The sequence below is a fragment of the Balaenoptera ricei genome, chromosome 1 (genome assembly GCF_028023285.1).
Source record: "Balaenoptera ricei isolate mBalRic1 chromosome 1, mBalRic1.hap2, whole genome shotgun sequence".
Taxonomy (NCBI): domain Eukaryota; kingdom Metazoa; phylum Chordata; class Mammalia; order Artiodactyla; family Balaenopteridae; genus Balaenoptera; species Balaenoptera ricei.
Genome location: NC_082639.1, coordinates 78378502 through 78393621, shown reverse-complemented (window position 1 = coordinate 78393621; position 15120 = coordinate 78378502). Strand labels below are relative to the sequence as shown.

Genomic DNA, 15120 nt, shown 5'->3' with positions numbered 1-15120 from the left:
CTTGCTTAATGAATCTGAACAGGCATATTATTTTACCCTCCCTCAAGCCTCCTGCAAGATGGAGACAATACCGCTTATTTTGCATGACTGTATTCAGGACTGAATTAGACATGTAACATGTGTACCTCTTAGAAAGCAATCAAGAAATAAAACTGTTACTTCTGCTATTCATTTAGCAAACATGGAAAGGCAGTATAATGAAGTGGCTTAACAAGAGGGTTTGGAATCAAGAATGATTCGGTTCAGATTATTTACAGTGCTGTGATTTGGGACAAGACATTAAATCTTTCTGTGCCTCAGTTTCTATAAAATGGTGGGGAAATGTTTGTTATGAGATATCAGTTATTTAACCCATGTAGAACGGACAGCACTGAGCCTGGAACACATGTGCAACACATGGAGCCCCTTCCAGCCTGTGCACTGGGTATTAAGTTCCAGGGGCTGCATGTTCACGAATGTGTAAGATGTGTCCTTTTCCTCACTTACGGCATGCACAAATGAGGAGCCAGGTCCACTGTAAGTGTGTCCATTACTTAAAGAAATTAAACCTAAAAATATGCTTCCTCATTCTAGGTTTCCCAAAGTGACCCCCAATCCCGGGATACATTCCATTATATTTAAGCATCTAATAGACACTTTTTTAAACACTAAATTGTTTCTAAGATGTCTTTCAAAAAAAATTAATGTGAAGGTTCTAGTTGAGAAGTAGTGTCAAACCCGTGTTCCCTCCAAAGAGGATAGCTTCCAAAAATTCCTTTTACAGTTATTGAGTCACTGTTCTGTTTTCAGTGCTTTCAGTTTCATATTACTCTAAATCTCTTACAGAGGTTGCTTCACTTCTTCTGTCTGGTCTCTACAGGCAATCAGGCAAGCCCCATGACATTGGATGGGTGAAATAAAAGTCTAACCATCTAGTGAGAGACAGAGAAGTTACAGAACCACTCCACCTAAACTGAGAAGAAAACAGGTAAGAACTCTACTTTTTCCTCAAAGCAGCTTTGTCTCCAGTGCTAAAGCAGCCTTGCTCTGGGAAAAGGAGCCCATGTTAAGATTAGTGCAGGGGTGGGAAGGGATTTTTAAGGGTTAGTTAGTTTTCTAAAAAATGACCAGCATTAAAATAGGTTGCAGCTGAGCCTAATGTGGGACACGAGGTCAGATGAAATCCTGGTGTTATCAGGTGGCAGCACATCCCTGGGTCATTACTGTGCTTGTGTAGAATTAGGCACCAGGGACATGGAGCTAAACTAAGATCTTGAAATGCATTAGGATTGTCTTTCTCTTTGCTGATGTTGTCTGTGTTGACTGGGGACACAATTAAATTACCATTGTCTTTGATACAACTTGCTCAATACTGATGTGACTGCAGCTAAGAAACTGAAAGGGCGACAAATATGTTATTTTCATGAGAAGGAAAGAATAGTAAATGAGATGCAGTGGAATCAGCTACATGACACTGTTAAAGACAAAGAAAATAACTGAAACCCAAAGTGAAAGATGTAGATTCATGAAAATACCATACTCTTCAGTCCTACATTTGAACTTTGTTTCAAAGTGGACTTCTTCTTTTAGAAATAGCTCAAGTTCACTAGATCCAATTTCTTGGTGTCAACTCACTCCTTACCCCTTAGGAGCAGAATTCAGCCCCATTACTTTACTAAAAAGCTTCCTCTTTAAAGAATCTACTGTGGTGCAGCACTGAAGGCACCACCTTTGTTTACTTTGCCCTCTCTGTGCTCTCAAGAAGTTTTGATCTTGCCTTTTGGAAACTCTTCCTCTGAATTCCTTGGCTTGGCATTAGCTTATTCATCACCTACCTTGTCTGACACCTCTCTCTTCTTTTCAGCTTCCCCTCCCCTTTTCCATCCCCATCCCCTCCTCTTTACCCCTACTCCTCTTCCTCCTCTACCTGTTTCTACTTCTCCTCTACAAAATGGAAAAAAAGAAGAAAACAGAAAACCTGGAAGTGCATGGCTGGAAATATAGATATTTTCTATCAACAACTTTCTTCCTTAGTTCTCCTGATCCGTCTCCTGAGCTTTTAATCTTTATTTCATTGTCTTTTGTTCCCTTACACACACACACACACACACACACACACATATACACACACACACGTACAAATACGATTTTTAGCAACATGCAGTATTTGCAGATGTGCACTTTACCCCCACTTAGTTGGAGGCTAATTTATTTTGAAGCTAATAAATTTTAAGTTTCAGAGCCCCTTGCTTCCACAAGCCCATACCAAGGGTCCCTAGCCATGTGTTTCACAAGGTCACATATTTTTATAAAATTTGCCAAAGTAAGTTCCACTTCTAGAATAGCAGTGTGAGAAGTTCTGTGGACCCTTATCCCAGTAAAAATAAGGATAACTAGTGAGAAAAAACACATTTCAAATCACTGGAAATTGTTCAGAGACATATATCAAATGACGAACATTTATTCATGAAATTCTTTATTCATAGTAAGAATTAGTGAATAAATAAATAAATATTGTATTTCTCACACATAGCCAGGATGTACAACGAATCTCTCTGAATCTTATTCTATTTTACATTTAATGTCTAGTATAAATTTTTAAATGAAAGTCCAAAATAAAAGTTTTCCATGGTAAACTAAATGGAAGATTTTGTTCATGAGGGTGGTTGAATGTTGATAAATCACTGTCATATCAATATTTTTTAATGGACTACTTTGATAATACTTCTGTAACTTTCTAAAATGTCTTTCCCTCATCTATCTCACTGTTGACACAAAACTAGGTCATGTTGGGGGATTTTATGATTCCTCCTTCTGAATGCAAAATAACCTTGCGAAAGCTCTTGATCTGCTTAGACCAGAAATTCTAATTCATCCCATCTCTTCCCCTGCAGACAAGGGAACATGGCCTCAGAGATCCACATGTCAGGCCCAGAGTGCCTCATCGAGAACACTAATGGGCGACTGTTGGTTAATCCGAGAGCTCTGAAGATCCTGTCTGCCATTCAGCAGCCCGTTGTGGTGGTGGCTATCGTGGGCCTCTACCGCACCGGCAAATCCTACCTGATGAACAAGCTGTCTGGGAAGAACAAGGGTGAGTGGCACTAGCAAAGCCCAGCCGAGTCCCTTCTGCCCACCCACACTCCCAGCGTGCAGAACAGTGATGTGAGGAGAGGAAGTTAGAGATCTGGGAGGAATATTGAAAGCTAACTTTCAATACAGTGATGGGCTTCTTACACTTACTCTGTGCTGGAAGATAAGAGTCAACTCTTTCTCACCACTTTGCCTTAATTTTCTCTTTAAAGTATAAATATGCCTTTCTGGAAGGAGTAAGGTAGTAATAAAGAAAATTAATGCAGATAATAATAAACAATAAAACATTTACTAAAATGTATGTGGATTAACATCAAGCTTATACTGATCTTTAAGGTAAAATAAATATTTCAGTTTGTACTGAATGTTCTAATTTCTCTCTTTTTCTGGTTGCAATTAAGATCAATACTGATTATGTTTTCATTTGTGTCTTTAAACCTTGATTTTGTTAACTATTATCTCAATTTCAAGATCCATCTGCTACTAAAACTCCACCCTTTCTTAACCCCATGCCCCCTTGCAGGTTTTTCTCTGGGCTCCACGGTACAATCTCACACGAAGGGCATCTGGATGTGGTGTGTGCCTCATCCCAAGAAGCCAGACCATACTCTAGTTCTGCTTGATACTGAGGGCCTGGGGGATGTGGAGAAGGTAAGGACTGAGGATTCAAATTTGGACTAAGCCCCTCATGTCTGAATATTCTCTACACTATTTAATTTTTCTTTAAATAAGACCTTGCACTTAACCACGTTTTTTCATTTCTGTTTACATGCCATGAGACCCAGTTTAGCAATGAGGGGTCAGGAAAATATTTATAAGGCAGAATCCTAGAGGAAGAGCATAGTGGTCAGTTGACAGTATTCTAATTTTTAAAAGGCTGTAAGCTAAGCCAGTTAACCCAGATGCATAAAGGGAATACAAATAAATTCAAAATAATGAATCTTATCCTGCAAAGAATTTTAGTTAAGGATTTAGGTTCTGAAGTCCCATACCCTTGGCTTTAAATTTAAAGTCTGTCAGTAATTCAATGATCTTAGCAAATTATTTGATCTCTTTTAACCTCAGCTTTCTGATCTGTAAAACAGATGTAATAGATCTACATTTGCCTCATAGTATTGTTTTGAATACTTAAAATATAAGTAATGGAAAGTGTTAGGTGCACAACAGTTGCTCAGTGAGATAGATACATGTATTATTACCCTTATATTAAGACAATTGTTCTGTAAAAATAAAGAGAAAAGTTTACATTTAAATTATATTTAAGGCCTTAGAATGCCCACAAGCAATGACTATTTGTTTGCAATTATCTACCAATGATTATAAGACAGTCTAGTGAGAATCAGGGTAAACCAAAAACACTAATCAGAAAACTATTCAAAGTTCAAGTCCTACTAACGATCATTTTTGCTTGGATTTGGTTTCCTCTTATAGGGTATTAGTCTAAAAAAAACTCTAATTAAATGAGCATCCTTTTACTACTGCTGATCTGAAAAGTGCCATGAGAATGAAAAATAATCCTGGTCCAAATGTACTCTGATTTCCAGGGTGACAACCAGAATGACTCCTGGATCTTTGCCCTAGCAATACTCCTGAGCAGCACTTTTGTGTACAATAGTATGGGAACCATCAACCAGCAGGCCATGGACCAACTTCAGTATCCTTTTCAGGTTCAAACCAGCATCAAAGTCAGAGGTATTAATAAAACAGCTGCCTAACTGTGAGTCCTTGTGAATCAAGCACAAAAAGGGAAACATAAAAAATAATTCAAGGGCAGGGGGAAAATCCTACGTATCAATACCTACTGAAGAATTGATACTTGGGTTAAGAACAAAGGCGAAACAAGGGTTTTGTATATGTAACTAATATAGGGTGGTGGGCACTGTTCTTTTATGCCAGTTTTCCTTAACTTGCTGCTCAGCTATGTGACGGAGCTCACAGATAGAATCAGGGCAAAAGTCTCACCTGAAGTGGATGGGGTTGAGGATTCAGCTGACTTTGTGAGCTTCTTTCCAGACTTTGTATGGACACTGAGGGATTTCTCCCTAGACTTGGAGGCAGATGGACAATCCATCACAGCAGACGAGTACCTGGAGAATTCACTCAAGCTTAAGAAAGGTAAAGGGAACTTAGAATTGGTAAATGGGATGACAAAACACTAAAAACTATCGTTCTTTAGTTTTCTATCAACAGTTTTCTTATATTTATAGTTTCTATTTCTTTTCGGGGTGATTACTAAAAATTAACACTTGTTTACTATCTGAATTAATAGATTTGATTTTATTTACTCCCTGTTTTAAGAACAGGTTTCATTTCTTTCACGTTTCCCTGTGCTGTGATTAGACTTACATTATATCCCTGCTTAGGGCTTGTGGTGCTGTAATTAACCAAAGAATATGGAGTAGAATAGGTAATTTATTTGAAGAAAATAAATAAAAGCATGAACCGTGCACTAGTCTAGGGGTTGGCAAAGGATGGCTCACAGGCAAATAATGTCCAATCCAGCCTGCCAGCTGATTTTGTAAATAAGGTTTTATTGGAATAATGCTATGCCCATTCATTTATAGACTGTCTATGGCTGCTTTCATGCTACAGTAGTAGAATTGAGTACTTGGAAAAGAGACCATCTGGCTTGCAAAGCCTAAAATATTTACTGTTTGGCCCTTTACATAAAAAGTTTGCAAGCCCCTATATTAGGCAAATTCTTTTTGTCTTCTTCCAGGTACCAGTCAAAAAGATAAAAATTTTAATCTGCCTCGACTCTGTATCCGGAAGTTCTTCCCAAAGAAGAAATGCTTTATCTTCGATCGGCCCACTAATAGGAAGAAACTGGGCCAGCTTGAGAAACTGTGTGATGATGAGCTGGACTCCGAATTTGTGCAACAAGCTGCAGTCTTCTGTTCCTACATCTTTAGAAATTCCAAAACTAAAACCCTTTCAGGAGGCATCAAGGTCAATGGACCTCGTGAGTTCTCTTCCCAGTCTTTACTCTCACTGTTAAGACTAAAAGATGGTGTAATAACATCCACCTAGCTTCGGCTTTGAAAAATGCACATCTACTGCTATTATTGTGTTAAGTTCTAGATGGCACCAACACTTCTAACAGGTTTTATTAGTCACATTTCTTAGGTGAGGAAAGATAGAAAAGGCCAAAGGAAAATAGCTCTAAAAGCTTAAAACTGTCCTAGCAAACTGGACCTGCCCTGTCCAATATGGTTGTCACTAGATAAGGGCAGCTATCTAAATTTAAATGTAAACTAATTAAAATTAAAGAAATTTAACATTCTGGTCACACAGCTGTGTCTCAAGGGCTCACACTCCACATGTCTAGTGGCTACCACACTGGACAGCACATATAGAATACTTCCATCATCACAGAAAGTTCTTCTGGACAATGCTCTGCTAGAATAAACAAAATGGAGGACTCCTTTTGATTTGTTCCACAAATATTAATCGAATGTTTCCCACGGACCTACCAGGGCTGATGATACAGACATAAATGAGAGAGATATGGTTTCTGTCCTAACAATGCTTGGGGGTGAAGTAAATGTACTCAATAAACACAGGCCTAGGCTATCTAGAACAGAGGTTCTCAACCTTTGATGTGCATATGTACCACCTGAGGCTCTTGCCAAAGACGAGGGTCTAAGTCAGTTGAACTGGGGCAGAGGCTGAGAGTCTGCACTTTTAGCCAGTTTTCAGGTGATACTGAGGACATTGAGGCTGTAAGGCAAATGGTTGGTACTAGACATCATCAGAATTGCATGGAATAGAAAGTTTCCTCACTCCTCCTACAATAAACATCATCATTTGTTCTCTATTTGTAGGTCTAGAGACCCTGGTGCAGACCTATGTCAATGCCATCAATAGCGGGGATCTGCCCTGCATGGAGAATGCAGTCCTGGCCTTGGCCGAGATCGAGAACGCAGCTGCAGTGAAAAAGGCCATTGCCCACTATGACCAGCAGATGGGCCAGAAGCTGCAGCTGCCCACGGAAACCCTCCAGGAGCTGCTGGACCTGCACAGGACTATTGAGAAGGAGGCCATTGAAGTCTTCATGAGGAGGTCCTTGAAAGATACAGACCATTTATTTCAAAAGGAATTAGCGGTAATTTTTTTCTTAAGTTTATACAGATTAGGCTCTAGAAAATGAAATGGGTGCTTATTTTGAGAAAAGCAATTTTTACTAGACTTTTAAATGGTGACAAACACTATTTGTTATTATCATAAGAGGAAACAATTTTATTATGATATACTTTATTATGGTGCATTGAAACTTTTTTCTTTCATGAATAAACTAATATTCTTCCCTATAATTTCATTACATACATATAAGTAACAATCAGAGCTTCTAATCAAATTACATGCTCATTGTTATCAGGCTGATTGGATATTTTGGCCAAAAGCAAAGAAAATTTTAGCCTTAGTTATCATGAGCAGGCTTATGCTGAACCACATTTATTGCATATGCAATCACTGGTCCAGTTTGAAAAGCAGGAGTTTAGCTCCAAAGGTGTAGTATATAGCTAGTAATCTCTGCTCCGAAGATCACCCCCATGGTGAAAGGGACCTTTGTAGAAAGTCAGGATCAGCAGGAAGGATATGGTGTTGCTGAGTGTCTGTAAGTTCTTCTAGGGGGGTCACAGACCTTTTATATTTTTATTTTTTTGAGAAGACTTTCCAGAAATTCTGAGGTCAATTTAACATCTTTTCACTATTCTTTTTACTTCCTATTTTTTACATTAAAGGCCCAGCTAGACAAAAAGCGAGATGACTTTTGTAACAAGAATCTTAAAGCATCATCAGATCATTGCTCAGCTTTACTTAAGGATATTTTCAGTCCTCTAGAAGAAGGTGTGAAAGAAGGGATTTATTCTAAACCAGGAGGCTATCGCCTCTTCATTGAAAAGATACAAGAGCTGAAGAAAAAGTATCTTCAGGAGCCCAGGAAGGGAATACAGGTAACCAAAATTGATTCTGGGAAGCTGCTGACGTGTTCCTTGACACAATATGACCAAGCGTATTGCACACAGATGCGCAATTACAGGACCGACAGCATTCATGCTCTCATCTAATAAACACATACAGGGAGCCTGTTATACCAGATATATCCTATGTGCTCATCCAAAAGAGTGCACTCAATTAACAACTGAGTTACAAATTGGATTATCAGATGTATCCAAAATTTCAAATAATGTCATCATTTATCTCTCTGCATGGTCCTCCCCTCAACCTCACACTTCCCTCCCTCCATCCCTTTTTCTGATCTGCTTTCTCAATGATGGCTTCATTCTCCAACAAGTTCACCCCATATGAGACCACAGTACCAACAGCTCCAAAATTAGAGCCCTCAGTCTAAAAGAACAGAGAATCACTATTTATATCTATATCAATCTCTTATAAAGGATTCTGCTCAAGAAGCTGTCATGCTTGGCCAGCCTGGCGCATGTGCTCACCCCAGTGACAGGGAATCTTGACTACCAGGCATGCCAGGACCAAGAGGAGCAATTCCTAGAGGGAAAGATGGTGGGCAAATAGGAATAAGTGCTTACAGCCATTTCCTATTACTAACCCCATTTTTTTCTGGGTCCTAGGCTGAAGAAATTCTTCAGGAATATTTGAAGTCCAAGGAGTCTGTGAGTGGTGCAATTCTACAGACAGACCAGACTCTCTCAGAGAAGGAAAAGTTGATTGAAGGTGAGGAGCGAGTCAAGAGACTAGACAGCCTTGAAAGCGCTTAAAAGTTCTAATTAATTCGGCTGGGTGAACCCAGGATCCTTAAACTATAGCAAGATGAGAAAAGATGCCTCTTACTCACTAAAGTCATTCTTGAGTAGGGCATACACAGTCAGTAGCAACAGTGACAGGTTAAGTGTACATGGAAGAGAGAAGCAACATGGTCACCCACATTCATTTTTCTTTTTCCTTTTCCTCCTGACAGTGGAACGTGTGAAAGCTGAATCTGCACAGGCTGCAGCAAAAATGCTGGAGGAAATGCAAATAAAGAATCAGCAGATGATGGAACAGAAAGAAAAGAGTTATCAGGAACATGTGCAACAACTGACTAAGAAGATGGAGACGGACAGGGCCCAGTTGCTGGAAGAGCAAGAGAGAACTCTCTCTCTCAAACTTCAGGTATTTAATTGCATCACCTTGAGGTTCCTGTTATTCTGTTTTCTCTCCACACTCCCTGTTCACAAACTTGGCATGGCAGTGAAAACATGAAGCCCAGAAAAGGACCTTGCTTGCCCACTTGTACTTTTCAATCCCTATCTGCCAGCCTGAACTGGCCCCTACAATGTCTGGTTGTTAAAAGATTTTATTTGCAGTTATGCCACACCCAGTCCATTATCACTATATCTGCCAATCATGGTAGCTATTATCTGCTAGACATTATAAAAAAGTCTTATCCATATCTCTTGCTTAGTACTATACGAAGCAAGAGCTGCTATGTCCGTATTACTTAGGAGACGAAACAGAGGTTCAGACAAGACTAAATAATTTTTATAGGGCCACAGTGCTTGGGAAGATATCTGAACAGTCTTCACCAGTTAGAGGAATCCATGAATTTTTCTTCTGTCACAGCTTTTAGCTCTAAGAGAACCTTCATAAGCAGAAGGACTCAACTCTCACACCACTGTGTCAGTCTATCACTCCTACCTGTTTTCTTTGTCCTGCTCCTAGTATGTGTTGAGTTGGGAATTATGTGCAGAAATCCAGTATGGTCTGTCTGGGGCCCTGATTCCCTTACCTGTATTTTGCTCCCCCTGCCACCAAGTTGTGGAAGCTTAGATCAAATTACCTGATCTGAGATTCAGATACTGCATCAGATTTTGAAAATTCTTCATTTATTGTGTGTGTGTTGTGTGTGTGTGCATAAAAAAATCATAACGCATAGATAAGATCTGAAGCCAAACATTTCATTAAGATTGCCGACAAAGGTTGTGTACAATTAATGGAACAAAACAATTAATACTGGTAATTTAGGTTCATCAACATATTGGGAGATATAAGTCCCAAATCTTTCTTGACTCAAGGAGACTCAGAAAAAGTAATCACAGAGCTAGAAGGCCCAAGAGAAAGTATAATGAAATTAATGGTAGAGAAAATTTCAAGAAGAAATTAAATATTTTTTAAAAAATCTATGAATGTGGAAACTAGATAGAAGTTAGGGATTTACTTAATGTGACACGTTATTCAGTCTCCATTTGTACTTTTTTAGGAGCAGGCCCAACTACTACAGGAAGGATTCCAAGAAGAGAACAGACGACTTCATAATGAAATACAGAATCTCCAGAAGAAGATGAACAAACCAAGGCAGCAATGTTGCCTAAGCTAAAGAACTAAAAAATAGAGCTTTCCTGGTCACTCTTATCAGAGGCATTACTCAAGCAGTTTAAAATTAAGAAAAATGTCACCACACTTGATAATATTTAGATTTCACAGTTTTATTATACTAAATATTTGCAAAGACATGCAGTACTATAATTGAAATCATGTCCATCTTCCTCACAATATTGTAAACTGTGTAACAAGATGCATTTTACCTCTGTGCCAACCCAGGAGGTATCATAACCTGGTACCACCCAGGAGCTTCTTCTTCCAGATGACTATGAGTTAGACAAGTGGATACTGAGCAAAGTCTTAGGTTAAAGTCTTGAGACATAGTTGGTCATGGGTTTGGCCAAGTGCACCACAAGTTCCAATATCAGGGACAACCATTCTAGCTTCTTAGTGAAGACAGTATACAGTGTCCCATTGTTTCAAGACTGTATATTCTGTCAGCAATGATGTGATTCCTGGACACTGGGAATGGGCAATGCTTACTGGTGAATTCCAAGCTAAAGCAAATCACCTTATATAGTGATCTAGAAGCTCTACAGAATTTCCATAGGAAGATGGAAGAAACCATTAGCATGAGTATGAGTTGGATCATAAATAAATGGGCTAAAGAAGGAAACTTTCCCTTCTTGCTCAGTTCAACCAGATTTTAACTTTAATGGGACTCTTTAGATCTTTAGGTAAGTGACCCTGGACTAAACATAGTAACATGATGACAACTATACATTGTGTGTTTGTAGCAATTTATAATTTGCAAAGATGAACTTGAAATGATGACTGATAATGTGTTAGAAAACTGAGCTAAATTAATTATTAGATCATTTATAACCCTAGAGTTTAGGCTATCTTTTCCCAATTCTTAAGAGTCATACTTGAAAGCCTGCTTATTTTCCCCCAAGAGAATATGGGTTGTTTTTTACTTTTTTTGACCAGTAAAGTAATGCTCTTGATATTACTTAGTATAGACTTTATCACAATTGTCAAAAGCCCTAGGTATGTGGTTGAAGTTTCTTAAAGCAATTGAGAATTATTTTCAATCTGGAAATAAATTATGCATCACTGAACTTTACATTTCTGATTTTTTAAAGTTTTTCACCAAAAAAATAAGGTTCTAGTTTATATAGCCAAGGTTGGCTAACTTTTCTGTACAAGATGGGATAGTAACTATTCATGGCTTTGTGAGCCATATGGTCTCTGACTCAACTACTCAACTCTGCCATAAAGCAGCCATTGATGATACATAAATGGGTGGGCATGGCCATGTTCCCAGAACACATTGTTTTCAAAAACAGGTGGCACTCAGAAGCCACAGTTTGCAGACCCTTGCTTTATATAATAGAAACAACTCTCAGAATGGAAGAAAATATTTGCAAACGAAGCAACTGACAAAAGATTAATCTCCAAAATATACAAGCAGCTCATGCAGCTCAATATCAAAAAAACAAACTACCCAATCCCAAAATGGGCAGAAGACCTAAATAGACATTTCTCCAAAGAAGATATACAGATTGCCAACAAACACATGAAAGGATGCTCAACATCACTAACCATTAGAGAAATGCAAATCAAAACCACAGTGAGGTATCACCTCACACCAGTCAGAATGGCCATCATCAAAAAATCTACAAACAATAAATGCTGGAGAGGGTGTGGAGAAAACGGAACCCTCCTGCAGTGTTGGTGGGAGTGTAAATTGATACAGCCACTATGGAGAACAGTATGGAGGTTCCTTAAAAAACTAAAAATAGAACTACCATATGACCCAGCAATCTCACTACTGGGCATTATAACCTGAGAAAACCATAATTCAAAAAGAGACATGTGCTACAATGCTCATTATTAATAGTTCATTATAAATAGTTCAAGGCACTATTTACAATAGCCAGGACATGGAAGCAACCTAAATGTCCATCAACAGATGAATGGATAAAGAAAATTTGCTATATATATATATATATATATATATATATATATATATATATATACACACAATGGAATATTACTCAGCCATAAAAAGGGATGAAACTGAGTCATTTGTAGTGAGGTGGATGGACCTAGAGTCTGTCATACAGAGTGAAGTTAGTCAGAAAGAGAAAAACAAATACCATATATTAATGCATATATATGGAATCTAGGAAAATGGTACTGATGAACCTAGTGGCAGGGCAGGAATAGAGACACAGATGTAGGTAATGGACTTGAGGACACATGGGGGGAAGGGGAGGCTGGAAGAAGTGAGAGAGTAACATTGACATGTATACACTACCATGTGTAAAATAGATAGCTAGTGGGAAGCTGCTGCACAGAACAGGGAGATCAGCTCAGTGCTTTGTGACCACCTAGATGGGTGGGATGGGGAGGGTGGGAGGGAGGGGATATATGTATACATATAGCTGATTCACTTTGTTATACAGCAGAAAATAACACAACATTTTAAAGCAATTATAATCCAATAAAGATGTAAATAAATAAATAAGATTTAAAAAGTACAATGAGATATCATTTCTTACCTATTAGATGGTTACTATTTTTTAAAAACCTGAAAAGATTACAAGTGTTGGCGAGGATGTGGTGAAAGTTTAACCCTCAAACACTGTTAGTAGGAATGTAAAATGGCACATCAGCTATGGAGATCGTGTGGGCATTCCTCACAAAAATTAAAAATAGAACTACTGTATGTTCCAACAATCCCACTTCTGGGTATATATGCAAAAGAGTTTAAATCAGGATCTCAAAGAGATATCTGCATTCTCACTTTCATTGTAGCATTATTCACAACAGCCAAGATATAGAAACAACCTAAGTGTCCATCAACAGATTATTGGATAAAGAAAATGTGATAGATACATACAAGGAATATTATTCAGCCTTAATTAGGAAGGAAAGTTTGCCATTTGCAACGTGAATAAACCTGGAGGACATTATGCTAAGTGAAATAAACCAGTTACAAAAGGACAAATACTTTATGACTTCACTTATATGAGGTATCTAAAATCATCAAACTCATAGAAACAGAGAATATAATAGTGGTAGGCAGGGAGTTGGGGAAGGGGTGAGAATGGGAACTTATTGTCCAAAGGGTATAAAGTTTCAGTTATGCTAGATGAATAAGTTCTTGAGATCTGCTGTGCAACATAATGCCTATAGTTAAAAGTATGCTATTGTGCATTTTAAATGTGTTAAGAGAGTAGAACACATTTTTAGTGTTCTTACGGCAAACAAAAAGTGAGGTGGGGGGAGGTTATGGGAGGTGTTGGAAATGTCAACTACCTTGATTGTAGAGATGGTATCATGTGTGTTTGCATATGTGCAAACTCATCAAATTTTACATTAAATGTATGTAGCTCTTTGTATGTCCATTATACCTCAATAAAACCATTTAAAAACTTTTGGAAAACAATTCTACAAGCCAGATGGTCCCTTATGAATGGTGAATTTTATCAAGCATTTAAAGAAAAAAATGACACCAAGTCAAAATGGAAGAGGAAAGATTTCCTGACTCATTCTACAAGGGAAGCATTATTCTGATACCACAATCAGACAAAAACAGTACAAAAAACAGAAAACTACAGACGATTATCCTCATGAAAATATATGCAAAAATCCTCAACAGAATATTAGCAAGTCAAATCCAGCAATACATAAACATAATGCATCTCGACCAAGTGGGGTTCCTTCTGTGAATGCAAGAGTAGTTAAAAATCAATTAATGCAATTCGCCCTACTTAAAGTCTGAAGAAAGAAAACCACTTAATTATATAAATAGATGCAGAAAAATCTTGACAAAACACCTATCATGATAAAACTCCCAGCAAACTAGAGTAAAAATGAACTTCTTCAAGCTGATAAAAGACATCTATCAAAAACCTATAGCTAACATCATATTTAATGATCAAAAACTGAGTGCTTGGCCCCTACTAAAGGAAAAAGCAAGGATGTCTGCTCTCACCAGTCTAGTTCAACATTATACTGAAAGTCTTAGCATAATATAGCAAGAAAAAGAAATAAAAGGCATATAGATCAGAAAGGATAAAATAAAATGTCCTTATTTTCAGACAACAAGATCATCCATATAGAAAGTCCCAGGAAATCTACCTCTTAGAAATAATAAGTGAGTTTGACAAGGTTGTAACCCACAAGATCAACACACAAAAATCTACCTTCAATTGTATTTCTATATACAAGCAATGAACCACAGTAGACCAAAACTGAACAATTAATACCATTTACAATAGCTACCAAAAATGAATACTTAAGGCGTAAATCTAACAAAACATGTATAGATGTTGAAAACCAATCTAAGACCAAGAGATTATAGGATAGATTCCATCTCCCTAGTAGTTTTCACAATGACCCTTCCACTCTCTGAAGAGTAGAAGGTTTAAGACGCTTTTTCTAGAGTTAACCCTGACAAAAGCATGTGCCTAACATTGGTTAAGTTCAAATGAGCTTAACCAATGGACTAGAAATACATCCATTGTTGCATTGGGCTTTTATCCAAACAGAAAGAGGAAAAAATATGGGCAGGAACTCAGAATGCCAAATAATTTGCCTATCATATACAAACACACATATCCCACTCTTCCCATCCACTGGGAGGTCCTTGACAGAGAGTCAGTCATAGAACACAAGACAGGCAAACTCACCCAGTTTTTATTGTGGAGATTTTTTTCCAACCTAACTCCAAAACAATCCCCCTATTAAGTTAAA

The 15120-nt window shown here is 38.0% G+C and overlaps 1 protein-coding gene across 1 annotated transcript; it reads left to right on the top strand.

The window, feature by feature from the left end:
• Positions 1 to 831: 831 nt before the first annotated feature.
• LOC132350617 (guanylate-binding protein 1-like) lies at positions 832 to 11459 on the top strand. Its single transcript, XM_059899926.1, has 11 exons — positions 832 to 967; positions 2874 to 3073; positions 3596 to 3723; positions 4617 to 4726; positions 4991 to 5187; positions 5792 to 6034; positions 6897 to 7177; positions 7818 to 8030; positions 8664 to 8766; positions 9011 to 9204; positions 10292 to 11459. The coding sequence occupies exons 2-11, from the start codon at positions 2884 to 2886 to the stop codon at positions 10406 to 10408; spliced, it is 1776 nt and encodes a 591-aa protein (XP_059755909.1). The 5' UTR covers positions 832 to 967; positions 2874 to 2883; the 3' UTR covers positions 10409 to 11459.
• Positions 11460 to 15120: the final 3661 nt, after the last annotated feature.